General features: G+C 36.1%; 1 protein-coding gene across 1 annotated transcript; it reads left to right on the plus strand.

Moving 5' to 3' along the window:
* The first annotated feature begins 8,703 nt into the window (after positions 1 to 8,703).
* Positions 8,704 to 10,419, plus strand: LOC149188043 (gibberellic acid methyltransferase 2-like). Its single transcript, XM_089412915.1, has 3 exons — positions 8,704 to 9,318; positions 9,426 to 9,707; positions 9,832 to 10,419. The coding sequence occupies exons 1-3, from the start codon at positions 8,797 to 8,799 to the stop codon at positions 10,195 to 10,197; spliced, it is 1,170 nt and encodes a 389-aa protein (XP_089269041.1). The 5' UTR covers positions 8,704 to 8,796; the 3' UTR covers positions 10,198 to 10,419.
* The last annotated feature ends 3,636 nt before the right edge of the window (positions 10,420 to 14,055 follow it).

Consider the following 14,055-nt stretch of genomic DNA (forward strand, 5'->3'; position numbering starts at 1 on the left):
ACACACTTTTGTTGTAATTTGAGCATAATAGAGAGGGCCAAGCCATTGGAAGCTGGACAAAGCAGACGTAGCCCAAGAGGGATGAACCCCCTTATCATGTGTTTGTTGTGTGTGGTATTTTGATGTTATTTGCTACTATTTTTTTGTTGTTAAGCATATGTTTTATGTTAAATTGTTTCTAACATTTACATAAGAAACTCTCATGGGAATTAGTTGATTAAGAAAAAATATTGAATCCATAAGAACTTGATAAGCAAATGATAAGCATCTTTGGTTTTATTCTGAATGGGGAATTAGCACAACATTACTAATCTTCTCCATTTCAGATCACCTCATGCCACTGAGCTTCTGGTAATGCAATTTTGTCTTAGGCCATATTCACATTGGCTCACAGTGAAGGGAGGCGTTTTTAGATATTTTTGCATCAGTGTTGGTGGATTTCATTTTGAGGAACTTAGGGTGGAGGGCCTTCACTTTATATTCACAGTTTGTTTCTTGTGGTGGGGTGTGGTGAAACAATACTACTGGTCAAGGGTGACAATAACATACTTCCCAATTGGCTTAGCTATGTTGTTGACAATGTTTTTATCCTAGGGTGCCTTTCATTAATGTCAATGTTCTTTGTACTCTTCATGCACAATTCCAAATGTGGATTCGTATTTCAGCTGGTGGTCATTCTCTCCAATTTGAATCCCCTGGTTCAAGACTCAACAAGTATCCCATTCCCCTGCCCTGTCTCGGTATGTGAGTGTTGGTACCCTAGAAGCTTTTCTATATGGAATTAATATTGAGTTTTTAGAGTCTAGTTTCGAGCTCACCTGTCCATTACGTGTATTCAATTTACTTCCTTTTTGCAATTCCAAGTTATCTACTAGTTTGGGAAATTGGGTGTTTGCAAGTTTTACTGTTATCCACTTACATCTATTTTCATATCGAGTTACAGGGTTACTACTTCCATTGAGTATCGTCTTTAGGTTTTGTTTCTGGGATAGGTTGAGTCTAGGGGTTGCAAGCATCTTCTATTGAAACCTTTCTTCTATTCACATTTTTAGGGTTACATCTATTTCATTGTTAGCAGTAACCACCAGTCACCTTTATAAATTTCCTTGCCTTAACCTAGTTTTGAGGTGTTGGGGGGGTGATTTGGTCCTTTTTGGTGTTGTTAGTCCTATTACCGTGCTTAATCTTGGTGTCTTTGAGTTTGGCATCACTCCTTTTTCCAGTCGTCAATTATTCCCCACTACCATGTCCCCTCGCCAAAGGTAGATTAGTCGTAGAGGTGGGTCTAGCCTGACTCATTTGCAGCCCCGACATCTTTTCACTTGGGAATCAATGGCTTCATATTTTGACTTCATGCCTCTAGCATTACAGAAGGAAATTTGTTATATGGAATCTCATTAGTTTCGTGAATGAATCTATTTTTCTGATTATGAAATTAGAGATCATGGCCTTCAATGGCTCCCAGTTTTAGGAAGGTATAGGAAAAGGAGGTTATATTTTCTTCACTCCTTGTTGGTCCACCATGAATTGGACACATTATTTAGAATGGTCTTAAAGATAAACAAGTGGACACTATAGACTTTTCCCTAGTAGGAGGACATCAAATGAATTCTCTATAATCTTTGGTATTTCCTAGATGATATAAGTGCTCAGTTGGTTAGGGTGGAATCTTATGTGGTCTCTAATTCGGCGTCAGGAGATTTGTCTAACCCCCTAGTGGTACCATGGTTCCTTATGTTGACAATTCTCATAACGTCATAGTCATATCTTTTGACTAACTTTTGGCGGGTTACTAGATTTTTTTTTTTATCCAATAATTCATATTGTAATTGGTGTTCACGTTTTGGTCATGGATCTGAGTCATTCTAAAGTGACATAGCGTTTGGGCAATAGTTGCAAGTTTTTTTGTTCATTTGTTCTGGTGTCGGAAGCAATTTCCTCGCCTCTTCGAACGTGGTGCTCATAGGCCTTTCATGGACATGTTCACCTCAGTTTCTTTTGGCCTTAACCTCCAGAGGTCCAATGTGATTTTACATTTCATAATTTTCTTTAGATTGCGAGCAATGACTTCATAGTCTTTGTACGATTGTTGGATGTTGGTTTATGATTATCCCATCTTTGTCTATGGGGCTTATGTCGAGGTTGGTTTATAATGATCTTGTCTCTATAATGTTGGATGTTGGTTTTGAAAGCCCTTATGTGGCTTTTGGTGCCTCTATCTACATCAGTGGAAGCTTTGGTGGCCATCTTGTCTTGTTATCTTCTGATCTATTTGTCTACATGATGTATATGTAATCTTTTTTCTAGTAATAGAAATCCTTCGTATTAGTTCACAAAAAAAATGTTTAATAATAAAATATATTTATGTCTCAACACTTAATATGTTTAGAATATAATATATTTACATATATAATGTTATAATCCCTCTCAACACGTAATAATTCATAAATAAGATAAGTTCTTAAGCGATAATTATTTTTACTAAGATGTTATAATAGAATCACTTGGAAAATGTTTCATCTAGATTTTAAATATCTCATATGTTTTATATATATTAAACTTTTTATTACTTCTTCTTTTATTCTTTCATTTTTGTTTGGTGTATATGGGGAAATTGGGAATGAGGGTAGGCTTACACTCAATTGATATGGAGTCGATTCTCTCAAGTGTCATTATCACCTCTAATTGTATCCTCCCAATCCCGCACATCTATTCTCTCAAGTGCCATTATAACCTCGAATTGTATCCAACCAATCCCACACACAACACACAAAGATAATTTATGTCTGAATCAACAATATCAAAAGGAGTGCCTTAACAATGCACTCTTTGGCCAACTATTAAATCTTTGGTAGGTTTTGATCCACTTGTGTATGCATGGGTCATAAGACCAACTTTTAAATATGGTATTTTTAGGTGACCACTTCCTAAGGTGCCCCATAGATTTAGGGCTACATTCTCAGGAGAATTGAAATTGAAGAACCTAATGATGAAAAACTTTTAACTTTGTATCATTGAATCCAACCCCGGAAACAACTTTCTATTAAATATTAATTACATAATTTATTCTACATTGAACCATATATTTTCCATTCATTATAGTAATATACTCATTAAAATATCAATATATCATTTATAAAAAATAAATTTAAATAAATAAAATAATATTATTCACAATCATTTAAATTAAATATATTTTCCTTTATTTAAAATATAATTTTCTTCGTTTATTTTACCTATCTTGTAATAATATTTAATATTTTTTATTATATACTTTTATAAATATTTTACTTTACCTAAAAATGAAATATATATCCTTTTATATATATATATATATTTCTTTCCTTTATTACATACCAAATATACCATGAATACAAAGAACTGGAATTTGTAATATACTATTCAATGCATATCACAACGATTACGAGTTTCTTGCTTCCTGTCAAAGTCTATTTTGAATCAAATATGCACTTTTCAATATACTAAAATGAGCACAGGAGTTTGGAGAATGAAATATATACTCTGAGATGGATACCAAAATCAAGAGTTTTTTGATTCCTAGGAGTTTCTGGCTTCCCTTCAATGCACACAAAAATGAACAGGCGTTTGTAATATACTTTTCAATGCATATAAGCAGGAATTTGTAATACACTCTTTATTCACATATATATTACATTAAATATAATGTAATATATAATTTTCAATGCACATTAAAATGAAAATTGGGGTGTGGAGGAGGTGGTGGTGTGTATAGGTTTTTGTTTTAAATCAGTGTATATGAGATATAGAATTTGTAATATGAAGATAATATTAATTTAATAAATATATTGGATAAAAAAATTATTTACTCAATTTATTATTATATATAATTATTTTTCAACTTCCCAAAAAATATTTTTCTAATTTATTAAAAAAATTATTTTCCAACTTACTAAACATTATGAACAAGATACCCGCCCTCAATCCTTGTCATAAAATTTGAAAACTGATACAATGAAGGGGATCAATAAATCCCATGCTATCGGGCCATAAATGAACGGCGGGTGTATATGCCCACCGTTCGATTTTGCTAAGGCCGAAATCGAACCCGCCCACCGTTCGATTTTGCTAAGGCCAAAATCGAACCGTGGGCATATACACCCGCCGTTCATTTATGACCCATAGCATGGGAAATATGGCTCGCCTACAATGAACATTAAACTCCACAGAAACTAACTACTTCACACCTCTTTACAGCTCATAATTATAACATCATAATGGAATAAATGTCAAGGCAATGAAGTTGAGTGGAGTGGGTGGGAAGAGGATTTCTCCCTAGCTGGCGTTGTGTAGGCATCGATCCGTTGCAATTAAGATCCAACTCTATTACATACTACGCTTTCCTTAGTAGTGGGACCGGCTTCTATTCGGTAGTTGCTTCGCTTCCCATCGAATAGACTTTTGAGCACTTATTGTACAATAATTGAAGACATTTTTTCAAACTTGTCTTAGTGAGTACGGTATTGTTTCATTTAATGTATAGTTCGAGCAGACTGTAACTGAAACTTGTTTAAGCGAGCACGGTATTCTTAATTTCTTTCTTCATTTTATTTTATATTAGCAGCCTCGCTTTCTCTTTTAGATTGTGGGAATATTTCAGAGCGATTAAGTAATTCATTTCACTCTTCTGAATCAAAGATCTTAAAATCTAGCCCCATGGGGTAGGTGAGTTGGTAATCACAATGCGGTGAAGTTAGTTAGAAAGGCGGGCTCTGTACTGAAGGTCATGAGTTCAATTCCCCCAGACTAACCCTAAGCTGTGGAGAGGGGCAGGCACAGTTTCCCAGAAGGTTATAGTGGTAGCGGTCAGAATAGACTCTGTGTAATGCAAGTTATGAGACTGCTCCAGTTACCCATTCCTCTGTTAATAAAAAAAAGAAAAAGAAGAAAAAAGAAGATTTCAAAATCTAAATAGCTAACTCACACAAAACTGAAAAAAAAGATAGTTACCTCACTCACACAAAACTAAACTTCTTTTTTAGCACCTACCATCCTTTTATATTAGCTTTCACTGCACTCTGTTGTGTTCGTTAAAACTGTTCTATAAATCTCACAGAACCTCAACTCTTTATCTTCTGAAAGATCCAGTAGAAGGTCGCCATTATAATGCATTTTCCACACATTAAGTACCTTAATCTTGAGTTACATAAAACGATATCAATGATAACAGTGGGAGGTATAATTCTTTATGTAACATGTTATGTTATATGATCGTTTTGGTTGTCGCAATTTTCGTACAGTTGTAGTGACAGTGTTATTTAATTATTTTATTAACAAAGTATTTGATAATTGTTTATCTAAGATTTTGTGGATTTTCCATTTCTATTTTAATTTTACAATAACTTAATTTATTTATTGCTATTCTTTTTCACTATTAATATAAAGTTGAAAGATAACATGTAAAAATATTAATAGCAAAAAAAATTAATATAAATTATAAAATAAATATTTTAATATAAGTACAAATTTTAATATCAAATATAATTAGAAAAAGAAAAAAATTCTTATTTCATTAATAAATACTTTCTAATTAAAGTAGAAGAAATTTTGTAATTCCTATAAATAAACTTCCCTTAATTCTCAAATTCCCTAAACTTTTTATCATTTTACTATAATATAAAATTCATACTTTATATCTTAGTATATCAACTCTAATATATTAATTTATTATCTTAATATTTATTACCCTATTATGTTAAAAAAATTATCTTAGGCTTTAAATGTAGTATTATTTCTTATTTAATTAGAAATAATATTATATTAAAAGTAGTTATTTATTCATTTAAAATTAATTAATTATTTAATATATTATTATTTCTTATTATTTATTTATTTATATGAAATTATTTATTTATATAGAATTATTTATTTATTTAAATTATTTTTATATAATAATTATTATTAATTTCCATATTGTCTTTCCAATTTTATTTATTTATTTTTTATTATGTCAATTCATATTTTCTTTATTTTTATTATTATTTATGTTACACTTTTTTCTCTTAACAAATTTTCATCTTGATGATGGGTGGTCCTCTAGACTCTAAACACTTAGTAAAAAATGTTCACTATGGATATAATTCCGATAGTTATTTCTTTAGATTCTTAAGATGTTCATTATAGAATTGATATATAACATTTTGAAAAATATTAATCATATATATAGACAAACAAATAAATAAATAGATATATTAATATATAGCATTTAAAAAAATATTAATAACAAATATATATATATATATATATGCATTTACTCCACTTATATGGAATAGGGAGCACCAACTTCTCCCACCGCAGCGTCTCAAACTTTTGCTGCGCTTCTGCGGCTCTGTTTCTGATATTAAGGTTCTGCGGCGCGGATCTCTTCACGGTTGACAACTCTAAACACTTACTACATTCAGATCTCTGCGGCTCTCCTCTAGGGTTCAGATCTCGTCACGGTTCTGCGGCTCTTTTTCTGATATTAAGGTTCTGCGGCGCGGATCTCTTCACGGTTGACAACTCTATACACTTACTACATTCAGATCTCTGCGGCTCTTCTCTAGGGTTCAGATCTCGTCACGATTCTGCGGCTCTTTTTCTGATATTAAGGTTCTGCGGCGCGGATCTCTTCACGGTTCTGGGGCTCTTCTGCTAGGGTTCAGATCTCGCAGATCCCTTCTAATAACATATAAAGGTTCTGCGGCTCTTTATGAAAACGGGATCGAGGGTTCACGGTTCTGCGGCTCTTCTTCGATCTCTTCACGGTTCTGCGGCTCTTCTGCTAGGGTTTCAGATCTCGCAGATCCCTTCTAATAACATATAAACCAACGCGATTCTTTATGCAAATCAAAACCAACAACATTGACAAATGTCATTGTGACTGAGTGAGGTAGGGCTCACGGTTCTGCGGCTCTTCTGCTAGGGCTCACGTTTCTCGTAGATCTGCGTAAAATATGGCTCCGAGCTTCGCAAAAATAACTAGTGGCTCATCCGCCTCTGGAGGGCAATCTCCTGCCCATATCGTGAGTGAAGCACCAGCTCCCACTATCCAAGTGGTTCAGGACTCACTCGATGAAGCTTTGAAGTTCTCCGAAAGTGCCCTAATTTGCCGGTTCAATGGTTTTTGGCCGCGGCTGATAGCACTCCACAATTGGATCTCGGAGGTATGGAAGCCTATCATTTCTGATGAAATTAATATCTACCCCTGTGCTAGAGGTTTCTTTATAGTAGATTTTGAAAATCCTGAAAGCAGACAATGTATTCTAGATTCCGGCCCTTGGTTTTGGGAAAAATCAGGCCTATTCATGAAGCCATGGAACCCATCATTCGATCCCTCTACAGCAGTGATAACCTCAGCACCAGTTTGGGTGAGACTGCCAAGCTTACCCTTGCATCTCTGGAATCTCTCCTCGCTAAAAGCCATCGGAAATGCAATTGGGAAATTTTACTGCAGGTGCCCAGAAACAGAGGAATATGCCAGAACCACCTATGCACGCATCTGTGTGGAAATGGATTTCAGCGCCGGATTCCCAGCTGAAATAAACCTAACAAGTAAAGACTATGTGTGGAACCAGAAGCTTGATTATGAAAGTGTCCTCTTCAGATGTCGATCGTGCTTTGAGACGGGGCATCTAGCCAAAAATTGCCCAAAAGCCTCTGAGAAAAATTTTGCTAGAAAAAACCACCACAGATCTACATGGTGGGAAGGAGCACAAAAAGAACACTACACTGTCATCAAAGAAGAATATTCTAGAGAAAACTCCGAGTCACAAGAAATCAAGGACGAAGGAAACAACTCTCAAAGCAAGCAAGGAGAAAGCCCGCCCCAACAAATCAACAGTTACGAGGATGTGAATACCGCAGAAAATAAATCTTCATTTAACGACAAAGCAGATCTCCTAAACCAAACTTCTCTGACTATAGATCGCGAAGCTAAGACACCAATGTCCCAAGAACCAGAAGAGATGAAGGAGATGCAAGACAAAGGAAGTTGGAAGACCGTAGAGAAAAGAAAGAAAGCTACAACACCAATCTCGCCAAGAAAAACGAGGAGCCAGACAAGTAAAAATTAAGAATATTGTAGGTCCGATAGACCAATTTGGTCTCAGTGGACGTTAACCATCATCATCATCATCATCAAATAAAATATTTCAATATTAGTTAAGTATATATTATGTTGAAAATTTAAAAAAGATAAATTTCTCACATTTTATCGTTGTGTTGCTCACAACTAATATCTATTCATGATACTAAATCTAGCGGCATAAATTTTTTCCCAAGCTTTTTTATTGAGAAATTTACATTTTAAAAAATTTAATTCCTCCAAACTTAGTGAATCTAAAATTATAATAAATCTAAGTTGTTTAAAGTTTCTATTTATTACATAAATTAATTCAATATCATTGAAAACTTACGTTTCATGAACTACAAATTTCAAAAAAATTGAATTTTGTAGTTTATGAAAGGTAAGTTTTCAATGATATTGATAAAATATAAATATTGATGCTTTCCTTTCTTAAAAAAAACACTACAAAATTCAAATTTATAAATTTAATAAATATTTGCCAAATTTTAAACCAAAAAAACTTTACAACTCGGATTGCCATCACCGCACTTACCATGTGTCTAGAGAAGATTCTCGACAGCTTCGCTCTCATTTTTTAATGTTCAAAGATTCTCGACAGCTTCGCTCTGACATTCACATTGGTATCACTCAAACTCATCAATGGACAATTGGGGCATTGAAAAGCAGCACCATTCAAGTGAGTCCTCGGAATGGCAAGTGAAGCCCTCGGAAAGGCCATGGACAACGGCACGCTTCACAGAGCCAGAGGCGATAATCTCGAAGGAGTTCTTCACATGTATGCGGGCGATGGCGATGCAAGTTACGCCGAGAACTCTGACAGACAGCGGCACGTTTTCGGGATGTTGCAGCCGCTGTTTGAAGCCGCCATCGAGAAGCTCAGATTTCCCCGAGAGGGCCCTCTCAGAATCACAGATCTGGGCTGTGCAACTGGTACTAACACCGTAGCAGACGTCGATTTTGTTGTCAAAACGCTCACAAATCTTTGTGAGAATGGCAATCATTCTAATGGCAGGAGCTCAATGCTGGAGTTCCAGGCTTATTTCTCTGATCTGCCTTCCAATGACTTCAATGGGCTCTTCAATCTGTTGGACCGACCTGGGCATTCTCCCTATTTTGTTGCGGGTGTCCCTGGATCCTTTTACAACGTTCTGTTTCCGAGATCCACCATTCATGTCTGCTTCTCTGTCATGGCGCTTCATTGGCTTTCACAGGTCAGCTCTGCCTCTTTATTATTACACCAAATTAAATTATCTGATTACATTATTTTCATAGCTCACAACTAAATTGAACTTTTCTGATCATATTATCATTATTGCAGGTGCCTCAGGCTGTTGTGATGAAGGATTCGCCCTCATATAATAAGGAAAGAGTGTGGATTAATGGAGGCAGGCAGGATGTTGCAGAAGCTTATTCAAAGCAATCTGAAAAGGACCTCAACACTTTTTTCAACTGCAGAGCTCAGGAGATGGCACCCGGAGGCGTGCTCTTCTTGTGTATGATGGGCAGACCAGACAGTTGGTCTCCTGCACAACAAGTTTCTGTGGGAGGCGAATTCTGTGGCCAGGACTTTGAAAATGCATGGGATGAATTGGTGACACAGGCAAGATGACAGACCATAAGTCTTGAATTCTTATCAAATCATTTATAGCTAACCATATGGATCTGTATACAGAGAATCCAGATATTAATGTATGAATTTGTTGGTGTTGTGATATGGAGTGCAGGGGATTATTGGCAGAGATTTGAGAGATTCTTTCAATCTTCCATGGTATTTTCCTAATGCAGATGAGATGAGACAGGCAGTGGAGAAATGTGGCGATTTTGAGATTGAGAACCTGCAAGTGTGCGAGTGGGTGCCGAGCATGAGTGAGGAGGATTTTGAAGAGTATATTAAGGACCCAAAGATGTTTGGGTGTATGAAATCCAATCTCGTGAAAAGCTTTGTGGGTAGTTTGGTTGAAGCCCACATTGGCAAGGAATGCACAGAGATTTTTTTCCAAGTATTTTCCGAGAAGGCTGCAGCGCTTCTGCAGCGCAATCCACCTTCTAGACTGGTCACCTGCACGGTCGCTTCGCTCATAAGAAAGTAGCCGACAGCGTCTTCAGAATCAATTCAATTTTTATATGAAAAAAGAATAAATTTTTGTTCGAGGTATTTCTTTTGATCAGGGTGTTTGTGTGGAGTTGTAATACAATTTAGTCGTGTTATCATTCGAAGGACATGTCGGACATCTTTATAAGAAGGGACATTATTATAAGAAGTCATATATGCTTAGGAAGGTTGGAATTTTAAAATAGATTTATCTGTCAAATTTGATAGTTTTTACATTTTTTAATTTGTTTTTACAATTTTCCAAAAAAAAATGATATTTTTATAAATTTATCTTTATAAGAAGGGACATTTTTATAAGAAGTGATATATGGTTAGCAAGGTTGGAATTTTTAAATAGATTTATTTGTTAAATTCGATGGTTTTTAATTTTTTAATTTGTTTTTACAATTTAAAAAAAATGATATTTTTATAAATTTTTAAATCATATTTGATGAGCAGATTATCTTTTGTTTTTACAATTTAAAAAAAATGATATTTTTATAAAATTTTAAATCATGTTTGATGAGCAGATTATCTTTAAAAATTTAAAATTATATTTGACTATCAAATTACCCTATGATCAACAATTTACCCATCAAATTTTATCTCTGATAGTAAAATGTGGGACACTGTATCAAGATGGAAAAGACACACAAAATTTTTCTATTGGGATTGCAAGGACATGGTTACATGGAGAATAAAAATGAGCATGGTGCGATTGAATTTGATAATACATCCACTTAATGGTATTATTGAATTTTATAAATGATTTGTATCATCTTGAGTAGATTACAAAATATTTTTGAAATCTAATTAACATAAATAAAGCAAGCATGTTGTTTGACTTCCCTAATAATATCCATAAAGTTGGGAAATATTCCAAAATCAGATTACGCTCAAGTAAAGATTTGGGGAGGCTTGAATGAATATATTTAACTTGCAAATAGAAAGCTAATAATTGAAGTCACGCTATTGTGTAAAGCTGTACCAATAAAGCGGATCATTATTATGTTATTTTAAAATTGGTTGTTTATTGGGGATATTTTTACATTTTTAAAAGAACTGTTTGGGAATAAAACACTAAAAATAATAGCCTTATTTAGTTTTTATTGTGTTTTGGGAAATGATATACTGATTACAGTGTAATAAGTTTATTTGCAGATGTATTTTATTTTTATTATAATTAAGGTATTTATATATAATATATTAATATATTTTTTTTGCTTAAGCAAGAGACATTTTTTCCATTAATTTAGACAAAAAATATTTACATAGGTTACAAACAGACACTAAGGTGCGCCTACTCCCCCACAGGGAGAGGGATAAAACCAAAAGAACCCATAAACTTGCTCTTAGGCCTCCAAAACTAAATTTAATAAAGCAAAAAGCTGACAAGAGGACCCCAAGTCCGCTCAGCAAAGCCCACAATTTAATTCCGCACACACTAAAATTAGCCCGCGAAAAAACGTAAAGCTGCACGATCAACGCTGACCGTTGATCTTGTTCTCTTGATCCAACGGTTAGAGTTAATATCGCGCGGTCTACAAGCCCGCTCAATAACGCGCGATGAGGGTGGTTTGCCAGACCGGTCCCCCGCCACGTGTTGATCTCTGAGTGGAATCGCTGGCTTTCCTTGGAAACCACTTGTGGTTTTGATTGCTCGCAAAGATAGTGGTTTTGTTCGTGCGGTATTGTTCTTTCGGTCCCACCTACTAGCCCGACCAAGAGTGGTCGTGGATCTGTCCTCTACGGATTTGACGACCTCAAACCAACTCGCATCCCCCATCCTCTCATGAGTTACCTTGCAGTAATGCTGGTAAGCCTTCATCACCCTACTCCATGCGTCGTTTGCTGAATGGCTTCGCTCATCCTTCTGAGAAACCACTGGCAGGTCTGAAAGCTTCCATTGTGGGTGGCATATCCCTCTCTGATTTTCCCCCTGTTTGCAATGGACAAGGAAGACTTGTCCTTTCGCATAGCAAGCCTAAGGAGTGAAATTGGCTTTCTGTGCCAATCTTCTCTATTGTCCCCTTTGTGCAGACCTTCAAAAGTGCCCTTAGAGAACTGACAGTGGATGTTCTCTAAAAAACTGTTTGAGGTTCTCCTAACCGTTAGTGACCAATGGTGAGATTCCATCAATTACTCAGTTATGATAATACCCTCTATCCTTAAGGGCCCGAGAATATCATTCCTCCTTCACCATGTCCTCCATTACCTCCTCCCACTAGCAGCATAAGTCTGTATGCTTGTTTCGAACCCCCTCATTGGCAAGCTAGTCCGCGACCTTGTTGGCTTCCCGACGTACATGCACCAACCGAAGATTTCTAAGAATTCTTAAATGTGATTGAATTCTTTGGTAGATTTGCAGAAGCTGCCAGTGATTCGAGACTTTCTCCAATGCTGCTCCAACGTTTATCTGCTTGATTGAGTTTATGACAAATTCTGAGTCAGCCTCTATGATGACATTATAAATGTTGTACTTGAGCAGTATTTCTAGGCATAATTCCATCGCCATGAGCTCTACCATATTGTTGGTCGCTTTCCCAAGGTAGCTGTGGAAAATGACCTGTATGTTTCCTTCCTCATCCCTCAACACCCCACCATAACCTGCTTCTCTTAGATTCCCTTTTGAGGCCCCATCTATGTTGAATTTCAGAAAACCATGAGCAAGGGGGTGCCAGAAAGCGTTTTTTGCTGATTTATTCCTGTTATTCTTTATGGTGCACGGGGGGAGAAAAACCTTCAACTCCAGATTCTCTAGGATTCTCGCCTCTCTTTGTCCTATGGGTTTTCCATTGGTGACACCTCCTAGGAAGTGAACTTTCTCTTTGAGTTGTTTCAGGATTAGATTGAGGATGTTGCTCACTGAACTCCTTTTGTCCTTGAAAATCCTGTTGTTGTGCTCCTTCCAAACATTCCAAATTAAGAACCCTGGAGTTAGTGCCCAGGCTCAGTTTATGGTTTCATTGTCTGAAAAATTCCTCCTCCATTTTTTCAGGGTAGTAATGATGTCATTTACATTCTTGTTAGTCTGTTCGAAGACATCTTCCACCCAGTTCCACAGTGTTGGAGTAAATGAACAACTATTTAGGAGATGATTAGTGGTCTCTTCCTGATGACCACACAGGTGACATCTGGAGGGCCAACAAAGCCTCTTTTTCTAAGATTATCCCATGTCAGAATCTTGCCCTGTTGAACCAGCCACTGAAACAATTTGATTTTCATCCAATGAGGACTAGTCGAAAGTTCTTTCCAAGTCTTATCAGTGCTTGGGAGGTTGAATCCTGTGTCTATTCGCTTGGCTTTCTTAAGGTTGAAGAGACCGGCCTTATTCTTTCCCCATCTTAATTGATCATCCAAGGTTGAGGTTAAGATTTGCTTTTTTGCCAGAAGACCATTAAGGGCTTTAGCTTGAGTGTTCAGCCTGCCTACATCACTGTAAACTGGCAGTTTCCATATTTTCCATTTCCCATTGTTTCTTGAATGATCCCAATAGTCACTTACCCTTCTTAAACCTTTGTTACTGGTATCTGTTTTAATATTTTCTAATTCCTCACTTCAGAGATTATCCTCCTGCTGCCAATTATCCTCCCAAAGCCAGGCTAGATCTCCATTGGACTAGAGCCCTATTCTCCCAGGCCCTATTCCAAATTTGTGAACCCTTTATTTGTCCTATCATTCTTATTAAGTTCTTTTCCTGCCAATCCATTGCATACTTTTGCTTCCAAAGTTTTTCTTAAGGGTCCTGTATTTCCTTTAGTCATCTCCACTAGTTTTGGCTCCCAGAACCCTGTTAAGAATTCCAGGGTCATGAAGACCCAGGCCACCATGGGATTTTGGCTTACACACCCTTTCC

This window comes from Pinus tabuliformis, chromosome 3_1, assembly GCF_031772625.1.
Source record: "Pinus tabuliformis cultivar Carrire ecotype Pingquan chromosome 3_1, CPIR1, whole genome shotgun sequence".
NCBI classification, from domain to species: Eukaryota; Viridiplantae; Streptophyta; class Pinopsida; order Pinales; family Pinaceae; genus Pinus; species Pinus tabuliformis.